This window comes from Ovis aries, chromosome 8 (genome assembly GCF_016772045.2).
Source record: "Ovis aries strain OAR_USU_Benz2616 breed Rambouillet chromosome 8, ARS-UI_Ramb_v3.0, whole genome shotgun sequence".
NCBI classification, from domain to species: Eukaryota; Metazoa; Chordata; class Mammalia; order Artiodactyla; family Bovidae; genus Ovis; species Ovis aries.
Genome location: NC_056061.1, coordinates 20,593,604 through 20,618,223, shown reverse-complemented (window position 1 = coordinate 20,618,223; position 24,620 = coordinate 20,593,604). Strand labels below are relative to the sequence as shown.

The window sequence follows — 24,620 nt, the reverse complement described above, 5'->3', positions numbered from 1 at the left end:
GAATTTGAGCTGTAATACTCAAGTTCCCATTTGCTAGTGGGATTAGAACAACAGCTTTCAATCTTTTTTGACCATGTCCTGAATCCCAAAATACATTTAACAAAACAACTTTTTACACGCATACAAGTTAGGGAAAAAAGATTGCTGAAATGGTCGTTTTTTTCCCTTTTTTTTAAACAGTTTTATTGAAATATATTTTACATACCATAAAATCTACCCATTTAAAGCACATAATTCAGTGGTTTTTAGAATCTTCAAAGAATTGTAAAATCATCATCACAATCTGAATTTAGAACATTTTCATCTCCAAAAGGAATCCTGAGCTGTGATGCAATCTTACACGTTCTATCCTATGTCATTTTATTTATTGTAACTCTTTAATCCAGTAAGTTAATTTCATGACCTTCTAATGGGTGACACCCCACAAAGTGACAAAATACTGAGCTCAACAGTGCAATTATATGTTTGCATCTTAGTCGAAGGTTTAGTGAGTTACTTAAAACTCTAGCCTAAAATGAAGCCTATTTATTTTATGTATCCGTGCCTTCCTTGAAAAATTGAAAGTGGACTATAAACTTTGGAGCAACTGAACATTTCAATGAATGCTAAGGGCCAAAGTTAAATTTTAAGGTCTACAAAAACCTAATGGTGCTTAACATCTCATCTCATTAACTGAAAAAGAGTAAACATTTTGGGGGCTGAGACACAAATTTCCTGCGACTTTTAACATTAACAATAGCTAGGAGGAGAAAAGGCAAGGAGAAAAGGCACGCAGCATAAAACTACAACACAACCACAGTCAATCTTCCCACTCTCATTCAGTTTATAATTATAACTCCTGGGACAACATTCTATTGTTTCTCATGATAATAAGGGAAACCATGACTCAGTGCATTTCCTCTGCATGTCCAGGTAGAGAAGGGCTGTTTAATTTGCAAATACTCAACTGTCCCATATTTGATCTGTGCTCTCCAAGGAAGTGGAGCCTGATAAGCCCAGGTTTGCTTAGTTAGGGATTAAATACCTCAGTCTGGGCTCAGGATTATTTAACTTAAGAGTCTAGTATATTTTTCACATCTTCTTTGTGGTTTCAGTAAAATACACTCAGCACATTCATTAACTGCAGAGAATAAATGTACCAAGTGGCAGCAAAATTATCATTAACCTGGGATTTCTTTTCAAGAAAGAAAACTGAGGAAGAAGGAAGGAAATGGAATAATGAGTATGTGGTAACACAGCTAGTTCTGACCTATCCAGGAGCTTAAATGTTTTGTTTATTTCAATGAAGCTTGCCTTTTTTCCCCAGCTTTATTAAGATAAATGATTACCACCATAAGCTAACACCTTCATTCCATCATATAATTACCATTTCTGCTTTGTGGTGAGAATATTTAAGGTCAACTCTTTAGCAGCATTCAAGAACATAATACAGTGTTATTAGCTATAATCACCATGTTGTATGTTGGATTCCCAGAACTTGTTAATCTTATAACTAGAAGTTTGTACTCCAAAGAGTTTAAGTGTTATCTCGAGTGGAGGCAAAGCTATTGAATAGGATTTCCTCTTTTGTCTCTCCCTCTCTTTTTCTGTGTGCCTTCCTCCCTCTATCTCCCTTGCTCTCTCTCTCTCTCATCTAACACTAGACTTCAAATGAAGTTATCCAGTGTTTCTCAAACTCAAGTTGCCCTGGAAAGAACTTGAAGGAATTTGGATTTATGAAGTTCACAGAATCTGAGCCAAAAGCCCTGGACACGGCATTTATACAACATATTCCAGGCGACTGAGCTGCCATTCCCACTGCAAAAGCCAAGTTCATCCTTCCCAGGGGCTACACCCATCTGCTGCCTCTGTTCTCCTGGCAGTAAGATGACTTTTATCATCACCCCCTCTGGCTCCACTCCTGTGTTTCCCTGACTATCACACCTGCTGTCTTTTGCTATTCCTGCAGCTCAAGGAGGATAGGCCCCACCACCCTCCCTGGATGCCTCTATTGCAGAGTCTCCATATGAATTGTGGCTTCATCTCCTAAAAAGTCATTCATTCAAAAAATATTTACTGATACCTTTTCCATGCCAAGCACTGTTTTAGATTTTAAGGCTATGGCAGTGTATAAGACCAGTAAGTTCCCTGACTTCATGGAATTTATATTCTCTTAGAAGAAAATACACAATAACAAAGTAACTAACTTAAAAAATAAAGTATGCTTGGATAATGTATTCTCGCCTGGGGAATCCCATGGACAGAGGAGCCCGGTGGGCTATGACCCAAAAGGTCACAAAGAGTTGGACATGAATGAGGAGACTTAGATAAAAGTCAAAGACATAAGGCATGACCAGACAGGAAGGGGACTAACTTTAGTTAGGGTGGTCAGGAAGAACCATGCAGAGGTGACCTTCAAGACAAGACCTGAGTGATCAGAAGGAGCTGGACTTGCAAAAACCTGGACAAGGGCAAATGCCTTGAGGTAGGAATATGCCGCATAGACTCGGAGATGAGGGAAAGGCCAGTATGGCTGGTGCAGAGAACAAGGAACAGGAGGCAAGATGAGGTGGATGAGCCAGCAAACACTGGTAGTTTGTACTTTTGCTTAAATGGCAATGAGAAGTCATAAGTTTTTAGAACCTTCTAGATTAGGATAATCTAATTTGTGTTCTAAATTATCAGGGATAAGCCATGTTACTTGCTCACATCGTTTTCCAAATTATACCTTGCAAGCTACCACTTCTAAAACTATTCCCTCCAAGAAACGTGTGGGCAAATCCCAAGCTTTCTAGGTGGAAGCGTTGATGGTCGAGGAGTTCAAATTTCCTACAGGTGTGAGCAGCTGAGTTAAAAATATCTATCTCTATCTCTCTCTCTTTACCTCCACCTCTATCGAGCATGTATGACTGTTCAGGTCTACATTATTTAATGTATAAAGTAGCAAAATATAATAGGAAAGAATAGAATAATTACATGTTACAACAGAGAGCCAAGGTACGTGTTACGTAAGCAGGACTGGGCAGCATAGTGATGAACAGTGAACTATCGCGCTAGAGACCCAGTCCTCGAGGAACAGAGATGCCCATGCAGAGAGTGGGCGTGTGGACACAGGGCGGGAAGCGGGTGGGACGAATTGAGAAACAGCATTGGTGCGTATACGCTGCATGTAACATAAATAGCTAGTGGGAAGCTGCTGTATAACTCGGGGAGCTCAGCTCTGTGCGCTGTGATGACCTAGACCGGCGGGATGCAGGGAGTGGGAGGGAGGCTTAAGAGGAAGGGGATATAGGTATACATACTGCAGATTCACGTTGTTGTACAGCAAAAATTAACACAACAGGATAAAGCAATTATCCTCCAACTTAAAAAAAAAAAAAGGCTTTAAATTAACAAAGTTTAAAAAAAAAAAGAAAGAAACCCAGTCCTGAACTGCTTGGATGCTTCAGGCACTTTCGCTCTCTGGCTTCTAAACACAATCCTCTCCGGGACTGTTATTCTGGCTGCTGCTTTTGTTTTGGTCCCATCAAAGAGTTCTCAGGCAGTTGTCTTTTTGCTTTTGTTTTAATCTCATCCAGGAATGAGCTTTACTTGTCTATTTACATAAGGAGCAATTTTTCCTTTATTTCTTCTTGCCTAACTCAATCACCATTCATTCCCAAGGAAAAATCACTCAGATACAGGGTCACCACAGACTATTGAGAGAATATTCCAATTTAAGTTTTTGCTTTTATTTTCTATTCAAAGGAATTTTTTCTATTTTACTAATGAATGATCATCTGTATCTCTTCCTCAGGCAAGATAGGATAGTTCTGTTCTCTGGTTTCAAGGAAATTTTAAATAGAATACAGCATAGATGTGAAACTGAGAAATAATGCAGCTTCATCATAAGTACCTATCGTCAAATAAACTAATAAATTCTGCAGGATATAGAATCCTGGACAGGAAATTTTAATTGAAGAAGACTGAAGGAGAAGAAGGTCAAGTGCAGGGGAGAGACCTCCCGTGGGGCTAGAGGAGAGGGTAATTGGAAGACACCTGGTCAGCCAGAGTCAGTATGAGGTCCCTTATTATCACAGCAAGAAGTAAATTAACTGAAATTTAAATTTTAAAAAGCTGTGTTGCCAAAGGAGTTTGCTGAATAAGGAAGAAGATTGCAACCTCAGAGTACTCTTCTGCGACTTTCCTGGTAGTTTCCAGTGGTTAAGATCCTGCACTTCCTATGCAGAGAGCATGGGTTCAATCCCTGCTGTGGAATGTGGCCAAAAGAGAAAATAAACAAACAAATAAATAAAAGGTTATCTTCGAATGCACTGTATTTAATGATAACCCATAGGCTTTAGGGGGAAGAGGTGAAATCAGCAGAGATGAGGGTATCCTCACTGTGCCTTTTCCTCTCTTCCCACCACCCAGGCTTCAGGAAGCAGAAGAACCTTTCAAACCAGATTAGAGTAATACATATGTACACGTGTGAATGTGTATGAGTGCATACATACATCTATGTACGTTCATGTATGCATTTTATATATGCACATAGATACGTAGAGTTCAGCAAGTACTTGAGTCAAAGATAGAAACACACAGTCATTTTTACACCCAGAGTTAGAGCACTCCTAGCAAGAACATTTCTGTGCACCAAGAATGACTCAGCCTTCTTTATCCTTATTTTAATAGTGTTTTAAGGATAAGAGAGAAAGACGTGAGGTTTAATGACACCTTTTCTGCAAGTCACTGGCACTCACCTCACAAACTGCAGCATAGGTTTCATTCTGCATGGAGGAAAAAGGAAAGGAAAATTACTCAAAATCTTTAGAGTTGTAAATAATTTTAATGACACTTAGCTAGGCATTTCTGCCAAATTAATTTATGCCCCACCATCGACAAAATGCTTCCCCTGTGGTTCAGCAGGTAAAAGAATCCACCTTCAATTCAGGGGACACAGGAGACTCAGCTTCAGTCCCTGAGTTAGGAAGACCACCTGGAGGAGGATATGGCAACCCACTCCAATATTCTTGCCTGGAAAACCCCATGGACAGAGGAGTCTGGTGGACTATGGTCCAAAGGGTCACAAAGAGTTGGATAAGGCTGAGCAATGGGGCATGAGCATGAACACATGACGAAACAATCGATAAAGAATAATCAAAGCAAAAGATTCCAGAGCTGGGCCTTCCGTCCAGGAAGGCCACTGTACAAACTGCTGTAAAAAGTATGTTCTTTGCATTACTGGAAAAACAAGGACACACGATGTCTCCTAGAAAATCTCAGCTAAGCAGTAATCCGCGATAGACCAGGTTAGACAATGAAGGGCTGTTGGTAGGTGCCGAGGGAGACAGAATCGGAAATGAAAAGCCACCAATAGGTCTGGTTAGGAAAGGCCAGCAGATTCTTCTGCCCAAACTGGCCACCCCAGCATCCACTCTGCTTGCCGGACTGATTCCCCCAACACATGGTACTTCTCATTCCTTCACTCGCTCAGTGCAGTCTGAGGACTAGCTACGCGCCCCTCACTGTGTTCGGAGGAGGGGACAGTGTGGACAAGACAGAAAGCGTCTTCCCCTGATGGCCCCACGTGCCGGCAAAGGACACTAAACACGTGACCAGGCAAATAATGATTCAAACTACCATCTGGACAATGTGCTCCCAAGGGCAAGGAAAGTGTTTTTATTTTTTCGCTTGTGTATTTACTTGGCTGCACTGGGTCTTAGTGGCAGCATGTGGGATCTCGTTTCCCAACCAGGGATCAAACGACAGCCCTCTGCCCTGGGAATGTGGAGTCTTAGCCACCAGGCCACCCAGGAAGTCCCTGGAAAAATGTATTTAGAGTGTGTGATTGTTCACAAGTCCAAACAGCACCTGCTCCATCTTTGGGTAACTGCCAGTCTATGAAGCACACCGTCACAAGCAGGAGAGTGGGTGTAAGTGACTCCTGGAGCTGAGATCTGTGAGGACACTTGTACAAGAAAAGCTGTGAGGACTGACTATACATACGAAGACGTTAATATCCTTCTTTAAATCTCCATGCTGTAATTTGAGTCATTAATAGAAAATGATATTCTGTGTGCTTAGTCGCTCAGTCGTGTCCAACTCTTTTGCGACCCCATGGACTCCACGCCATCAAGCTCCACTGTCCATGAGGATTCTCCAGGCAAAAATACTGGAGTGGGTTGCCATGCACCCCTCCAGGGGATCTTCCCAAATCAGGGACTGAACCCAGGTCTCCCTCATCGCAAGTGGATTCTTTACCATCTCAGCCACCAAGGAAGTTCAAGAAGTGATATTACTTTAAGTTATCATGATCCTAACTAATTTAATCTCTGAACTGAACAAAGCAACCCATTTTTAAATTATAAAACTCTTATCCATGAGATAGAAGTAATTAATTATAGTGTAACAAGTACTATCCTTAGCAGAGATTCGCTTATTATCTTAATTTACCTATTAGGAAAGTAAAGTACCAAGTACCTTAACGAAGTCACACACTAATTGGCAAAGCCAGGATAAATGAAAAATAAAAAAGTATTAGGGAATGTATTTCCTACACGAAGTGAAGTAAACCTAGGTGTGTGTGCCCTCTGGGTTAGACTGCTTCCATCTTCCCCACAGAGAAACCCTGAACGTGATCTAGGTCTCTTCAAAGTGTGGTCTGGAAACACCCAGCATTGCATCACCTAGGAGCGTGTTACAAGCACAGAATTTCTAGTCCCCACACAAAACCTAGTGAATCAGAATCTGCATTTTAGCGAGATCCCAGATATTTGCATATTAAAATTTGAGAAGTACAGGACTAGGACATTTACCAAATACTTAACATTTTACTAAAAGGTCGCTACAGTTTGGAGCAATTGGTCATTTCTGGCTTCCATGGTTTGCATTAACTTCTTTTGGTTTCCAGTTCACCAGTTGCATTAATAATGTTGATTTTGGGACTTCCCCGATGGTCCAGGGGTTAAAATCCACTTTGCAATGCAGAGGATGCATGTTCAGTCCCTGGTTGGGGAATTAAGATCTCGCATGCCACAGAGCAACTAAGCCCTCACACTGCAACTGCGGAGCTCACTCCACAACTAAAGAGTCTATGCACCACAGAGAAAGCTCTCCCGTGATGCAAACAAAGATTCCGTGTGCCGCAACTGCAGCTGCTGCTGCTAAGTCGCTTCAGTCGTGTCCGACCCTCAGCGACCCCATGGACTGCAGCCTACCAGGCTCCTCCATCCATGGGATTTTCCAGGCAAGAGCACTGGAATGGGGTGCCATTGCCTTCCCGGTGCCACAACTAAGACCCCACAAAGCCAAATTAATTGATTTAAAAAAAAAAAAAACTGATCTCATTTCTCCATTACTCCATTTCCATTATGTATTACTCATACTTTTGCTTTAGAGTCAAGCCAGCTAATTAAAAGCCAATGGAAACTCACATGGGAATCCTCATGGAGAATGTTTCTCTTGAGGGAAACATTAATATCAAAACAGAAACATAATTAATACTTACACACTTTAAGGCACAGTTTTCCTGATCTGCCGAATTCCAGAAGTGACATCCTTGGATACACTATAAGAGAAGGTAAGAGAGAGTGATGACTGAAGAACTGTGATTTTTCTAGTTACCTGAAGGTGCAGCTCTCAACAGTGTTCCCGAAGTAGAAATCTATCTGCCAAGGAATCTGTGGCCTCGCAGCAATCAGGACTTTTGAGAGTGTAAGCAGAGCTGTCGTATTCACAGACAGAGGAGGGCTTGGAGTGGCTCAGGGGTGCTGAGTGGAGTCTAGCCTGGGGCGGGCAGGCCTAGACCCCAGGGAGCAACGGAATGTCTGGGAACACACTGTCCACTGGGTGCTTGGGGCAGGGGAAGTCCAGAACAGCATGGTGTCAAGCACATCATAGAGGTCCTTGGGGTGTATCACGCAACAAGCCAAACCTAAAGCTGGAGACTCAAGCAGAGGCAGCACATCAAAACCGAGGTAGGTGGGTAGTTTGGGAAGTCAGCTGCCCTGACCTCCCACTGGACAGATTCAGCTTGTGCCTCCTTGCCTGGTTTGTCTGCGCCTGTGATTGCGTGGACCATTCAGTGCCCAGGCCGCAACAACACCTAAATCGCCTTCCCCTTTCCCTCAGTTCCTTCTGCTCTGCCATCTCCTTTTTCTCTCCTTCTTCCTTTCGTGTCTATGTCCTATCCTCAACTCTTTCTCTTTTCACTCTTCAGGTTCTCCAAGACTGAGCTCATCTCCCTTGTCAGTATCAACCATCCGAATTTGAACTTCCCTTCCTGAGCGCCAGACCCAGATTTCAACTGTTGGTTAAATAGCTCCATTTGAGTCCTGACAAACACCTCAGGTACTGGAGTGAGTTGCCGTTTCCTCCTGCAGGGGATCTTCTCTACCCCGGGATCGAACTCGTGTCTCTTACATCTCCTGCATTGGCAAGCAGGTTCTTCACCCCTAGGGCCACCTGGGAAGCCCCAAATTCCGCATATGAAACATCAAATTCCTCCCTTTGTACCCTCAAATTTGCTCTCTCTCCTGTTTGCTATTAATACGCTTCAGTCTTCTGAGCTGCCTGAGCCAGGAGTCAGGGCACCTTCTCCTTCTTTCACTGCCTTCCCACCCCATCCTCACGGACAATCCATCACCAGGTTCTACGGACTCACTTCTTTGTTGCCTGCACTCTGTCTCGGTTCCTTGCTCACTCATGTCCTTGTTTTTCTGGGGCCACCACCACTTGCAAACAGCTTCATGGGGGACAACAAAACCTAATCATATCCTTATCCTATCTAAAACCCTGTGTGTCATTGAAACCAAATATTCCCAACATGGTATACCGAGCTCTCCACCATCTGGCCCCACCTAGCTTGTCAGCCCAGCCTTCTGCTTCCTGTCTCTGCACACACACACTCCCCCAAGCAAGCTGAAGTACCCCTCCTTTTCTGCACAACTCAGCTGTCTCAAACTTCCGGGTCTGGATACAAAGGGCTCCCTCTGATTAGTGTACCTTTCCCCTCTAGTCCTTCTAGAAAACTCTTCGTTTTTCTAGTTTTAGCCATGCAAGACCTGCAGGCAAGCAAGCTGCTTTTCCTCCTGAGTATTCTTCTTTCTCCTCCCACCCACCGCTATTCTGACTCTCACAATGCTGTCTGGCTATGATTTTAGGTACACGTCTGTCTCTCTTACAAGACTGTGAGTCCTTTGGAACAGAGACCCTGTTTTACTCATTCTTAAGTCTCTACTACCCAGCACAGCGCCTGGTTTATACCTATACTTGGAGTCACCAAACACGTGTTGTGTAAATGGATACAGGTGCAGGAAAGAAAGAAGACTATAAATGTAACTGATAGAGGAAAGAGCAGACACTGTCTAATCCAACCCTCTCAGAACACCTGTATTTTAGTAGTTTTAACTACATCTCAGAAATTTTAAGTAATTTGGCCAAAGCCACATTCATCGGAAGGACTGATGCTAAAGCTGAAGCTCCAATATTTTGGCTGCTTCATGCAAAGAACTGACTCATTAGAAAAGACCCTGATGCTGGGAAAGATTGAAGGCAGGAGAAGGGGACCACAGAGGATGAGATGGTTGGATGACATCGCTGACTTGATGGACATGAGTTTGAGCAAGCTCTGGGAGTTGGTGATGGACAAGGAAGCCTGGCTTTCTGCAGTCCATGGGGTCTCACAGAGTCGGACAGGATGAGCAACTGAACTGAACTGAACACAGCTAGGTATAATCAAAATCATGGTCTTGGCTTAGTCCTGTGTTCTTTCCACTTCAACGAACTGTGCCTGAACTCATGTTTGAATAATCTGTGATGCAGACTTCTCTCTATTTTCCATCCAGCTTCCTCCATCGGGCACAATTATATGAGCTTTTACTTAGGAATTATTATTACGGTAATCAAACTTGACTTTTGTCCCTTTTTTATCAATGCAAACACTGTAAAATCCCAGGCAGTGGAAGCAATTACTCACCGGTTCACTCAGATTGTGAGGCGTGCCAACATCAAGCTGTCTGCCCTGAAATGAAGAAAGAGGGACGGTGTAACTACCACAACATTAAAAAAAAGAAAAAAAGAGCTTCCTTTTTTTGCCTCTCCAGTGTTTTCTAAATGTAAATTAAGGAGCCAAATGTTTTAAAGTCATTAAATCAGTCATAAAACCAGACAAGATGCCTCTGCAAGTTAACAGGAATACCTTGGAGACCCCATGAGTTTGGTTCCAGACTACTGAAATAAAGGAAATCAGCAAATCTGGGGGCTTCCCAGTGCATGTACAAGTATGTTCACACTATACTATAATCTATTAAGTGTACAATAGCACTGTTTTTTAAAAAGTACATGCTTTAATTTAAGATGTTTTATTGCTAACAAATGCTAACCATCATGAAACAATACAAGGTTATCACAAATCTTCAATTTGTAAAAAACCACAATATATGAAGAGTGCAGTAAAACAAAGTGTGCCTGGATAAGATGCAATGCCTAAGGATTCTGCAGAAATGATAAAAGTGGGAGTCAGGATGTAGCCAAAAAAAGTGGTTAAGAACAATTAAATAAGTATTAAATAAGCCTGTGACATTAGCCAATCAAGGACTCCCAGACTAGAGATGAACTACATTTGCATTTTTCATTTTTTTAAAGAGACTAAAACAACAATTGACTGCATTTAATTAATATTATATAACAAACCACACAAAAAGTGCATTCATCTTCTAACCTAAATCTGTATACGTTTTTGTTCATGACACACAAGGTGAATGTGTGAATAGCAGCTGCCCTAGGCAAGATTTTTTCAAGGTGTATTTCTTCCTTGTGTTTCTATGCTTATTATTTTGGATTTGTTTTTATAATGTGAAAAGCTATTTTCCTCCATCCAAGAAAGTACTTCCTATACAAATATCATTAGTGCCCTTAGATCCAGAATTTAAAAATGGAAAAATAAAATCATAAGCTAAGCAGACTATTTGACCAGGAGGTTAATAACCTGAAGCCCAGAAACAACTTGATTTTGTTCCTCATAAAGTCTCATGTACTAATATGAACAGTGTTTCTCAGTTCTCATGGCTATGCAATGTGTGTGTCTAGGCATGCATGCTCAGTCATGTCTGACTCTTTGCGACCCCACAGACTATAGCCTGCTGGGCTCCTCTGTCCATGGGATTCTCCAGGCAAGAATACTGGAATGGGTTGCCATTTCCTTCTCCAGGGCATCTTCTGAACCCAGGGATCACACCCACGTCTTTTGCATCTCCTGCATTAGCAGGCAGGTGCTTTACCAGCTGAGCCATTGGGCTATGCAATATTTGAGGTTTATATGACTAGTCAGTCTCCAACTCTTTAGCAAAGGGATTTTCAGAAGTTCTGGAAACAAAGGAGCTAATGGAATGGCATTACCACTAAAAGATTTATGCTAACCAGGTGTTTGGGTTGCTTGAAAAGTATAGCATTTAACATACAATATTTCTGTTGTAAATACTATACAACCAGAAGACAGATTAAACAGTTTTGTATAAAGCCATGGTGTAAAAATTAGTGTTTGTGTGCAAAGTCACTTCAGTCATACTGGGCTGTTTGTGACCCTATGGACCATATCCTGTCAAGCTCCTCTGTCCATGGGATTTTCCAGGCAAAAATACTGGAGTGGGTGACCATTTCCTTCTCCAGGGAATCTTCCTGACCCAGGGATCGAACCCACAGCTCTTAAGTCTCCTGTATTGGCAGGTGGGTTCTTTATCACTAGTGCTGCCTGGGAAGCCCTGGAAGCTCCCCAAAATAGGGATAATGAAAAAACACTGTATTCCACTTTACTTGAGTAAATTGCCAAGCACATGACTTGGAGAATGCCGCAATGCCCTTATAACACAAGTCACTTAAATTGTCTTATACAGAGACAAAGGTGGTATCAGGAAACCTAAGTGTAGAGTATGCATGCCGGAAATAGATTAATGACTGTGCTAATCAGATACACAATTATATGTGTCATGCAAAACCTCAAAGCACCCCAAGGTTTCGGAGGCCTATTCCATCATCACCTTGGGGTCCTTTGAATGATTTTTCCCACATGACACATATAACCATAGTTCTAAATGGGGAAAGGAGTACATCAAGGCTGTATGTTGTCACCCAGTTTATTTAACTTATGCAGAGTTTATCATGCAAAATGCCAGGCTGGATGAAGCACAAGCTGGAGTCAAGATTGCTGGGAGAAATATCAATAACCTCAGATATGCAGATGACACCACCTTTAAGGCAGAAAATGAAGAGGAACTAAAGAGCCTCTTGATGAAGGTGAAAGAGGAGAGTGAAAAAGCTGGCTTAAAATTCAACGTTCAAAAAATGAAGATAATAGCATCCAGTCCTACTACTTCATGGCAAATAGATGGGGAAACAATGGAAACAGTGACAAACTTTATTTTCTTGGGCTCCAAAATCAGTGCTAATGGTGACTACAGCCATGAAATTAAAACACACTTGCTCCTTGGAAGAAAAGCTGTGACTAACCTAGGCTGCTAAGTCGCTTCAGTCGTGTCCGACTCTGTGCGACCCCATAGACGGGAACCCACCAGGCTCCCCCATCCCTGGGATTCTCCAGGCAAGAACACTGGAGTGGGTTGCCATTTCCTTCTCCAATGCATGAAAATGAAAAGTGAAAGGGAAGTCGCTCAGTTGTGTCCGACTCTTAGCTACCCCATGGACTGCAGCCTACCAGGCTCCTCTATCCATGGGATTTTCCAGGCAAGAGTACTGGAATGGGGTGCCATTGCCTTCTCTGATGACCAACTTAGACAGCATGTTAAAAAGCAGAGACATTACTTTGCCAACAAAGGTCCATATAGTCAAAGTTATAGTTTTTCTAGCAGTCACATATAGATGTGAGAGTTGGACCCTAAAGAAAGCTGAATGCTAAAGAATTGATGCTTTTAAACTGTGGTGTTGGAAAAGACTCTTGAGACTCCCTTGGACTGCAAAGAAATCAATTCAGTCAATCCTAAAGGAAATCAGTCCTGAATATTCATTGGAAGGACTGATGCTGAAGCTGAAACTCCAATACTTTGGGCACCTGATGTGAAGAACTGACTCATTTGAAAAGACCCTGATGCTGGGAAAGACTGATGGCAGGAGGAGAAGGGGACGACAGAGAATGAGATGGTTGGATGGCATCACTGGCTCAATGGACTTGAGTTTGAGCAACCTCCTGGAGTTGGCAAAGGACAGGAAAGCCTGCAGTGCTACAGTCCATGGGGTCCAAAGAATCAGACACAACTGAGCAACTGAACAACAACAGCATATAATCCATGTGTGATTAGCATAGTGATTAGCATAATCATTAATCTGTGGCTTATACCATCATGGGGCTTCCCAGGTGGCTCAGTGGTAAAGAATCTGCCTGCTAATGCAGGAGATGCAAGAGACATGGATTCGATCTCTGGGTCAGGAAGATCCTCCACAGTAGGACCTGGCAACTCTCTCCAGTATACTTGCCTGGAAAATTCCATGGAGAGAGGAGCCTGGCCGGCTACAGTGCATGGGGTCACAAAGAGTCAGACAAGACTAAGGGACTAAGCAGGCACGTACACACACACAATTATACTCAGAGACTTTGTCTGAATAATGAGCTTAACCTGTTAATTGCTAAAAATCCTGCCTGTTTGGGAAAATTATGGTTTGTCAGGTTTATAGTCTTGAGCTTTTTTTATGCAAACTAACCGCTAGAAATGGGGGTTGGGGGAAGTTTTTCATGAAATGAGCATTATAGGAACTAACTTCTGGGTCAAAAACTACAATGATTCACAAGTGGGATTTCCTGGGGTTTCGTAACTTTTCCATGAAGGGATTTACATATGTCCAGAAGAAGCCACTGCTGAAACTGGTTTTTCCCCCCTTGGGGCAGAGGGACAGGGAGCAGTGGTTAGGGGCTAGGCTGTGCTGTTTTCACTAAGCAGTGAAGTGACTGTATCTGTTCTTGGTTACAGAGCCATTGTGCTTTTTGTTTACTAGGTCAACATATTGTCACGTTAACTTGCATCTCAGCCGATCACGAAAGTTGCCTCACAGAAGGTTTTAATCAAAGCGGCCAAACCAACAAAATAGGACATCCTGTTTCAAATTACACTCTCAACCTCATTTTGAACTGTTGCTTTTTCAGAGATTTGGCAAATTTCATGATAAGCCACTTAGCAAAGTGTTCACATTTGATGAAACAATTTTTATATAAACATAATTTTCTGCCACCCAGTCCTTTAAAATGTCAACTATCCATGGTTAAATGAAGAGCAGAGCTACATTTTCAATTAGTTGCATGAAGACGTAAGGCACAGTCTAAAATTGTGCTCCTATTTAAAAGATTTCTCTACTCATATCTCTATAACTTGGATGCCAATCTTAAAAAAAAATTAAACATTTTTTCCATCTTTCTCAGCTTCTCGTAAACATAAGAGCCATCAACCTTGTTTAGTATATAAGCTTTTGAGTATCTGTACCCATCTTCCTTTCGCATTGCTTAAATCTCACAGACAAAACAACTTGTACGTGACTACTAGAGCCTGTTACTGTAAAATGAAACAGAATACCACCCATTGTCGTCAAGAGTTATTAGATTCCCACCAGACTCCCCTGGGACTCCGCCCTTCTGCTGTAGAGGGCATGGGTTCAATCCCTGGTGTGGGAACTAAGATCCTGCATGCTGGGCAAAAAGAATTATTAGATTCCCATCTGGATTTCCCATGAATCATCAAGTTAGCATATAATCACAACCCAGAAATTTCTAAATTGTTTGCAAGTAGTACAATAGGTCAAGCTTGGTGCAGGTTTAACAGTATTTTGATTGAAGACCATCCTATTTTCATTTATATAGTCATGGCTTCAACATTTTTTGCTGATGGTTCATTGAAGCCCAGGGTTCTTTTCTTAAAACAAACAAAAACTAAAGTCTCATTTGTCTCACAGATAGATACGAGATTGATATTAATTCTTAAAAGCCCAGTTTGCAAACACATTCGAGACTTTACACAGAGGCACTGTGTCTGCATAAATGTGTGCAAGCAAGCGCAACAGCTGCTACCTGACAAATTAGGGGTCAGATCTTCTAACCTCAGGGCACATGGCTTTTTTTTTTTAAAGCAGTCTTATTAAGAGCAAAGCGAAATATACAAATTCAGAATATTGCATACAGTGAAACAGCAGATTCCTCTGTTTATTTCTCACATTTTCACAAATGTTAAGATCTTTTTTTTGACTGAAGGAAAATAAATGGAAACTAAGAAGGAAGAGTCTGTATATTGTTCATCCTCTCTCTAGTCATTTTTGAGCAGAGTCCTTCTTGAGAAGAAAGGCTTACAAAAGATGGCAATGCTGAGTCTATGATAACCTGGTATGCACCCAAATAACCTTACATAGGTATGATATCATTGTCAACCCGCCCTACTCATTGACTTAGAATTATAGGCAGAGGAGAACTAAGTGAATATTTTTAGTAACTCTAACTGGCACTAACTAGCACCAGCCTGTGCTCAGCCGTGTCCAACTCTTTAGGACTCTATGGACTGTAGCCCGCCAGACTCCTCTGTCCACGGGCTTTTCCAGGCAAGAATACTGGAGTGGATAGCCATTTCCTCCTCCAGGGGATCTTCCTGACCCAAGAATGGAACCAGTGCTTCCTGTGACTCCTGCCTTGGCAGGCAAATTATTTTCCCAATGAGTCACTTAGAAGGTCCAGTACTGGCCAGAACCTCTCCTCAAAAGTTGCTGAATCTGAGCCATTGAATTGGAGAGGTGATTAGTTTAGCAAGGAGCACACCATCTGTCCTGGGGTGACCCAGCACTACAAGCAAGATACGTTTCAAGAGACAACAGAAAATCTAAAAGGGCTTGGAAGGTGGCTTAAGCATCTGTTGTGGCCTTTGGAAGAGCCTGTGCTTTTCAGAAGATAGCAAAAAGATGACCATCACTGGAGCCTTCTCTTTCCATTCCATGTAAGCACCATCCACTTTGCTGCTCACTCTCTCCAGCCTCTAGAACAATGCCAAAAGGATAATGGTGTTCCATAACTATATGCTGAAGGAATAAATCCAAGAATTCAAGATGGCCTACTATTCAGGAAGGGTCCAGAAGTGCCTTGGAAGCATCACCCAGTAGCCTAAGATCATGAGGGATTACTCTCATTTCTTGAGAAGTAATCAGACATAGGAACCAAAGGACAAATGTTGACTTCTTTTCCTCTCATTTGGTGTGTGAATAAAGATTCCTTTGATCTCCATTCCCTAACCATTTATATTTTTAGAGAAAGGAGAAGAAAGCTTAATATTTTTTGTTTTTAGATAATTAAGTACATAGAGAGTAAGAACTGTATCTTTTAGGTTAATTGTGCAACAAAATGCTTCATAGTTCTTTGTGTTCATAATTTTGTTCAAAATGAAGCTTTTGATTCCCCCGTATGTGATTGAAACACAATCAAATACAATGACATGTAAGACGGCGAATTTGCAATTGAATTTTTTCCTATCCCTTCAAAAATCAATGTTAGCTCATAAAAGCAAAAGAGTGAATACCTGGGTAGTTTTTAAATAATGAAACAACAGAGACATTTCTTGGTGACCTTTAAGTCACACCATAATAGTACTGAGTTTTTCTGTTGGCAGCTCTCAAAATTAAGTTTAATAAACCGAATGGCGTGCCCATCGAACAGTCTTAGGCAAGGTAGCCTCATGAGTCAGGTCTAGGAGGTTCAGAGGAAGATGATTTTGTCAACACTCTTCCCTAATTTCCAACATCCTCTCCATCCCCCTCCTCCCCATAATCATAGCTAACATTAGTGAGTGAGTCTCAAGTTCCAGGCACTCTTCTTGGTGTTCTACACTGAATCTCATTCAACGTCCCAACAACCCTATTCGGGAGATACTTTCATTAACTTCATTTTGCGGCTGAGAGACAGGGAGGTCTAGTAAGTTGTCCAAGAGTTAGGATTTTAATGGGGCTCTAGTTGCCTCCAGAGCCTGTGCCCTTAACCAAAGCACAGATGCCGCCTCTAATCTGTCCCGAATTCCTCACATTGGAGTGAGAGTTCTCATTTACCTGAGCTCACCTCTTCCAATTACCTGCTTGAAAGACACTGTCCCAGTCCCAGAAACTTAGATCCTCAACCCAACTCCTACTTCTTGGCACAAGCGTCCCTATATTGCCCACCTCAGGCAGAACTAACTTCACTCTTTACTTTCTATTATTAGTGAAACAGAGCAGAATGATCTGCATTTTAATCCCACATATGATATTTGCTCCTGATGTAATCATTTTAAAAGCTAGCTGTGTTGTTTAAACTTCGTATTCTCATCTGAAACATAAGTAGGAGAATAATTAGTGCTTAAAGTTCTGTGGGGCTTCCCTGGTGGCTCAGAGGTTAACGCGTCTGCCTGCAATGCGGGAGACCTGGGTTCGATCCCTGGGTTGGGAAGATCCCCTGGAGAAGGAAATGGCAACCCACTCCAGTATTCTTGCCTGGAGAATCCCATGGACAGAGGAGCCTGGTGGGCTACAGTCCACGGGGTCGCAAAGAGTCGGACATGACTGAGCGACTTCACTCACTCAGTCAAAGTTCTGTGAAGATTAAATTAAATTATATATTCATTATTATAGTACACTGCCAGGCACTTAGAAATCTATTATTAATATTATGTGCAAATTTGCTATAAACAGCCTTTTGCAGACATATCATTCAGTTCAGTTCAGTTCAGTTCAGTTTAGTTCAGTCACTCAGTCGTGTCCGACTCTTTGTGACACCGTGAATCGCAGCACACCAGGCCTCCCTGTCCATCACCATCTCCTGGAGTTCACTCAGACTCACATCCGAGTCTGTGATGCCATCCAGCCATCTCACCCTCGGTCGTCCCCTTTTCCTCCTGCCCACAATCCCTCCCAGCATCAGAGTCTTTTCCAGTGAGTCAACTCTTCCCATGAGGTGGCCAAAGTACTGGAGTTTCAGCTTTAGCATCATTCCTTCCAAAGAAATCCCAGGGCTGATCTCCTTCAGAATACATTGGTTGGATCTCTTTGCAGTCCGAGAGACTCTCAAGAGTCTTCTCCAACACCACAGTTCAAAAGCATCAATTCTTCAGCGCTCAGCCTTCTTAGCAGTCCAACTCTCGCATCCATACATGACCACTGGAAAAAAACCATAGCCTTGACTAGATGGACTTTGTTGGCAAAGTCATGCCTCTGCTTTTGAATATGCTATCTAGGTTGGTCATAACTTTTCTTCCAAGGAGTAAGCGTCTTTTAATTTCATGGCTGTAATCACCATCTGCAGTGATTTTGGAGCCCAAAAAATAAAGTCTGACACTGTTTCCACTGTTTCCCCATCTATTTCCCATGAAGTGATGGGACCAGATGCCGTGATCTTCGTTTTCTGAATGTTGAGCTTTAAGCCCACTTTTTCATTCTCCACTTTCACTTTCATCAAGAGGCTCTTTATTTCTTCATTTTCTGCCTTAAGGGTAGTGTCATCTGCATATTTGAGGTTATTGATATTTCTCCTGGCAATGTTCAATGAAGCTTGTGCTTCTTCCAGCCCAGAGTTTCTCATGATGTACTCTACATATAAGTTAAATAAACAAGGTGACAATATACAGCCTTGACGTACTCCTTTTCTTATTTGGAACCAGTCTGTTGTTCCATGTCCAGTTCTAACTGTTGCTTCCTGACCTGCATATAAAGAGGCAGTTCAGGTGGTCTGGTATTCCCATCTCTTTCAGAATTTTCCCCAGTTTATTGTGATCCACACAGTCAAAGACTTTGGCATAGTCAATAAAGCAGAAATAGATGTTTTTCTGGAACTCTCTTGCTTTTTCCATGATCCAGCAGATGTTGGCAATTTAATCTCTGGTTCCTCTGTCTTTTCTAAAACCAGCTTGAACATCTGGAAGTTCACGGTTCACGTATTGCCGAAGCCTGGCTTGGAGACTTTTGAGAATTACTTTGCTAGCGTGTGAGATGAGTGCAATTGTGTGGTAGTTTGAGCATTCTTTGGCATTGCCTTTCTTTGGGATTGGAATGAAAACTGACCTTTTCCAGTCCTGTGGCCACTGCTGAGTTTTCCACATTTGCCAGCATATTGAGCGCAGCACTTTCACAGCATCATCTTTCAGGATTTGAAATAGACCTACTGGAATTCCATCACCTCCACTAGCTTTGTTCGTAGTGATGCTTTCTAAGGCCCACTTGACTTCACATTCCAGGATATCTGGCTGTAGGTGAGTGATCATACTGTCATGATTATCTGGGTCATGAAGATCTTTTTTGTACAGTTCGTCTGTATATTCTTGCCACCTCTTCTTAATATATTCTGCATCCGTTAGGTCCATACCATTTCTGTCCTTTATCGAGCCCATTTTTGCATGAAATGTTCCCTCGGTAGTGATGAAATAATCTCTTCAGATAAATTTCTTCATGTTCAGGGTTAAAAGTATGCATTCTCTTTTAATTTTGGTATTTATTTACCCAGTATTTTCTAGAATGCTATCAAGTTACATCCTAATGAAAAGCACATGGAAGTTCCAGCTTATCCAAACTTGGCCAATTATAAGATGTCTTTATCTCTGCCAATCTGATAGAATAAAGACTGATAATTCACTTTTCCTATGCAATTCTTTTTTTTTTTAACTTTACAATATTGTATTGGTTTTGCCATACATCAACATGAATCCACCACGGGTTTTCCTGTGCAATTCTATGTTGCTGTGAGGTTGAACATCTATCACATTTTTCAGTCATTAATGCTTCTTTATTAAAAAAGCAGGCCTTCTTGTTCTGAACAATATTTAAATACTCTCCTAAGAGTTGGTAAAATTGTGTTTATCATATGTAAAACTTTTTCCATTCTTTGGCTTTGTTTTTATTGTTTTCTCTTTATTGTCATATATTTAATTTCTAAGCAGTTAAATTTATTAATAGTTTCTTTTAGTGAATCTAGGTTTTTGAAACCAACTTCTTTCCCACTCCAAGATTATACAAATAGTCTTCCCTAACATAACAAAATATTTTATAGGATGAGGTCTTGTTCTGTTTTTGTTGTCTGTTTGTATTTAAATTATATATATTATTTTAATCTGGTAGTAATATGTTAATAGGAGTTGAAATTTTTTGAATCTTTTTTTTCACTTTTCTTTTCAAAGAAAGGAGTACTTTATTTTTTACTTTATTTTGTTTAGATTAGCTTAAGGTGTATGACAGAACTGAGTTTAAGGTACAGAGATTTCCCATCAGCTCCCTGCTCCCACACATGCATAGCTTCTCCCATTATCAACACCATTCACCAGAATAGCACATTTTTAGTAAGCACGAGCCTACAGTGGGATAATCACAACCGCCCAAAGTCCACAATTTACCTTAGGGTTCAGTCTTGGTATTTGGACAAAAGTATAATAATATAATACCATACAGAGTACTTTCACTGCTGTGACAATCCTCTGTGTTCTGCCCATCCATCTCCCCACAGCCCAACGCCATCGCTCTGAACCACGGACCTTTCCGGTATCCCTGCAGCTCTGCCCTCTCCAGAACATCATACAGCTGGAGTCACACAGCCTTTTCAGGTTGCTTCTTCCACTTAGTAACAGGCATTTAGGCTTCCTCCATGTCTTTCGCGGCTTGATAGCTCATTTCTTTTTATCATAGTTTTGAACAATATTTCCTTACCTGAACTGTCAGTTTACTGATTCTTTCACCTACTGAGGGAAGGAATTACTTTTCATTCTAAATGGATAGCCTCACTTTGGTTTGAATTTTCATCTTTATCATAGTCCACACTCCCTTATGTACATAGTATAATTTCTGGAGCATATTCTGTTTTACTGGCTTGCCTATTCCTGTATTGGTACATGTTGTACTAATTTCTGGATATTTTATGGAATTTTGGAATTATGATTTGGGGGCACTGGTGGTAAAAAACCCACTTGTCAATGCAGGAGACATAAGAGATGCAGGTTGGATCCCTGGGTTGGAAAGATCCCCTGGAGGAGGACATGGCAACCCACTCCAGCATCTTGCCTGGAGAATCCCCATGGACAGGGCAGCCTGGAGGGCTACAGTCCATAGGATCACAAAGAGTTGGACACAACTGAAGCAACTTAGCATGTGTGTTATAAAGTTGTATATTGATATATAAGAAAGGTATTGTATATATACATATATATATATACTTTTTTAAACAGGACAACCATCTGAATCTTATTATTTCTGACAATCTTATTGAATTGACTTGAGGCTTCTAAAAGAGTACTTCTAAGCACTAGGTCCTCAACTGTTGGGATTTGTTACTTAAAAAGAAAAAGTTTTATTGCCCAAGAAGATCACAAAGTCATGAATAAACAAAGCCATCAATATGAGGTTGTATCCTGTTGAATCTACAATAAGAGGGTATGGGCAAAAAGCATTTCCATAAATTATTTGGCCATGAATCTCTCTCTTTTTTTTTTTTTTTCATAAAGGATCTCACAATGCTAGTGTTCTGAAAAATAATTATTTTTTTGCTCTCTGCAGCACATGGCATATGCAATCTTAAAATATCAGGTCAGTTAATACACTCAACTAAAACATACAGATTCCTCCATTAGTGTAAAGCCCACGCTCAAATAGAGAACTATGACTTGTGTATTTGGGGACAGCAGTTTTAACATTCCTTTCTACAAGACACTTCTGTTTCTTTTTAAAAGGCAAAGATGCCTCAATATCAAGAATCACCCAGTGAGAATGATAATATAATATACATCTAATTTGAGTCTCAGGGCTTCCGAGGTGGTTCAGTGGTAAATAATCTGCCCGCCAATACAAAAGATGCAGGGACACAGTTTTGATCCCTGGGTAGGGAAGATCGCTGGAGGAGGAGATGGCAACCCACTCCAGTATCCTTGCCTGGGAAATTCCAGAGGAGCCTGGCAGGTTACAATCCATGGGCCCAAAGAGACAGATGCAACTGAGTGACTGAACATACACAGAGTATCAGTAGGCAAAAAAAGGATATAGAAGAGGCAACCTTTTGAGAAATAATGACTAATAATTTTCTAAAAATGTTGAGATACATGAATTGGCAGTTATAGTAAGTATGTTATATGTTATTTACCAAGCATGATAACAAAAAATTAATTAACACAAAGAACTACCCAATAAAATCAAAGATGGCCCGCATAGCAAAGTCCAAGCTAAAAACAGTAGCATAGAAAAAAAAAATTCAAACAGTGCAATAAACTCCAGCACTTTTCATATCATTCCTCTGATCTGTGGCTCTGTTCATTGTTCTTTCACCTAGCTTTTGTCTCCCCTGCCCTGATGTGGGAGGAACAGATGGAGAACAGGATTACAATCACTAGTCAAACTGGCAGACCGTGTCTTCTGCAGTCGCCACCATATCAGCTGTGCCTTTCTCTGTAGGAGGTGAACGGAAGGCAACTCAGCAAAGGAACAGACTGTCTACTCCTTCTGCCAAACCCTGAAATCAAGGAGCCCACACACAAAAATAAGATAAGACTAAGTTTAGCTAAAAATTAAAATGGAGACTCCAATAATAGAAACAGCCAACATCAGTTTTGATAGTTGGGAAATTAATAAACAAAGTGTAGCGGCACATTCATATGATGGAATATTTAAAATATATTAAGGACTGTATTTCCATAAAAACATCAAACATTCAAACAGTGCAATAAACTGTTTTCCTGTGTACAGGAAAATCCACAAAGTAATGTTCAATGAAAGATCTGGGTGCACAGTGTGTGAAAAATTATATACATACTTGAGGAAAAAAATCACTGAAAGAAAATACAATTATAAGTCAATCGTTGTGGAATTACAGGATTTTATCTTTTATTCTTCTCTATCATAAACATTTTACAATGAACATGTATTGTTTTTATAATCAGAGAAAAAAATTTAATAAAAAAGAAAATATTTAATAGTCCCAGTTTTCCATTTTTAAGTTTGGATATTTAAGTTTATAAAAACCTTAAAGCACATATTTCTACATTCGTGGTAGTGACATCTTCAGCAAAGAATTTTATAAAATACCTACCATATTTTTATTATTTTTTGAACCATATTTTTTAAAAGTGCTGAAATAATAGTAAGCGTAAGCAGTGTTTAAAATGATAGTTTAAATTAAACCGAGAGTATAACACAAATGCCTTTCCTTTTTCACTCTACCGCAGACTTCTATCTCTAATACTTTAGCCTAATAATGAATAGTATTTGGTATTTTTCTATTTTAAAGATATGACTGTAAGTATTGTCACATTGTCTTTAGATAAGGAGAGTACATCTTTCCTGACTAGAATGTATTTGGCTTTTAAAGTTGATTCAGTGACTGTTGTAAGCACAAATAAGTCACAATAACTCTAAAGATGTGAAACACTATTTAGGAGGAATGACACCCAGAAATGAGAACACAATTATAAATGTCCAGAAAAACTCACCAAAAATATTATAAATGCACAGATAGGAATTTACAAACAATTCTGTCATTTAATAATGATAATCACATATAAGTATATAATACATAAAATAACATGTAAATATATAATGATTAATAATGAGATAAGTGTTATACATGGCATCCACATCTGCTTCCCTCATCATCCCCCTCCCGATATAATCATCTATCCACAATATAAATAGTACTTTTGCCTGCAATGACAAGGCATTGCCCTGTGGCTGAACCTATTTCATGCTTCAAGACAAATATAAATGATTTTGTAATAAATGAATTTAACTGATATTTTTTAAGGTGTGCAAATTGATTTCATTTACACCTCCTTTGCCCGAATCCCATGCCCCCTGTTGCAAAAATAATAATAATCTATGAACAGACAACTTGAAAGAAATGAAGCAGCTCTGCCCTACTTACTATAATCACTAACGTTCCTAACTTATTTTGGAAAAAGACTCTTGCCTTGCCATCATTTCTCATGAGAAAACTTCTCATAAACAGAAAATAATTTAACCAATATAACAAGCTGAATTCTACCTGTTCTGCTTCCTATAAAGACAAATGTTAGACCAGGAAAACTTACCAGGTTAGTTACACATGACTTTAAACAGCTGTTTAAAACTGTACACTGGCCCACAGAAATCCATATGCAGCCAAGAGTTGCAAAACTGACAAGTTTCAGGCTAAGCCAGTGAAGGTTCTTCATCACTTCACTAATGGCGGATGTTCACATGAACTTTCTTCTCATTTTCTCCATTTCCCTATCTGAATTCTTTGGGTTTCATCACTGCAGCTGAAAGAGTGGCGGGTGGACTCTTTGGTCTTGTTCTGATGTGTCGGGATCTCCTTGCCTTTTAAATAATGTTTAGAACTTTGAGTCCTAGATAGTTTGTATCGTTCCCGTAACAGCTATTTCATAAGGAGGCTTCCTTTCACTCCCATAAAGAAAGTCACCCACTGAGTAAAGGTTAGGTCTTAGGAGCGCGCTTCCCAAGGAAAGTAAACAAAGCAGAGAACGCAAATTACATTTCAGCCAGCACGTGACAGGCGCACAGTCTGAGATGGGATCAGACTCAGTGGACCCCCCCACCACTTCACTTCTTTGAGGTTTGTTCAGCTATGCAGGAAACTGGGTTTTAAGCATGTTTAGCAAACAGTAACACTATTCTAATAAAGAATATTAAAAAAAAAA

General features: G+C 40.6%; 1 protein-coding gene across 3 annotated transcripts in view; it reads right to left on the bottom strand.

The window, feature by feature from the left end:
• The window catches only part of ROS1 (ROS proto-oncogene 1, receptor tyrosine kinase), a 126,902-nt gene extending 102,511 nt beyond the window's left edge, over positions 1-24,391 (bottom strand). For all 3 annotated transcript variants that reach the window (XM_060419469.1, XM_042253283.2, XM_042253284.2), the window contains exons 1-4: positions 24,012-24,391; positions 9,938-9,982; positions 7,469-7,528; positions 4,722-4,748 (exon numbers count right to left, since the gene is read on the bottom strand). In XM_060419469.1, coding sequence (XP_060275452.1) covers positions 4,722-4,748; positions 7,469-7,528; positions 9,938-9,982; positions 24,012-24,134 — 255 coding nt within the window. In that variant the 5' untranslated portion in view covers positions 24,135-24,391. The remainder of the gene's footprint in view (positions 1-4,721; positions 4,749-7,468; positions 7,529-9,937; positions 9,983-24,011) is intronic.
• Between the last annotated feature and the right edge of the window lie 229 nt (positions 24,392-24,620).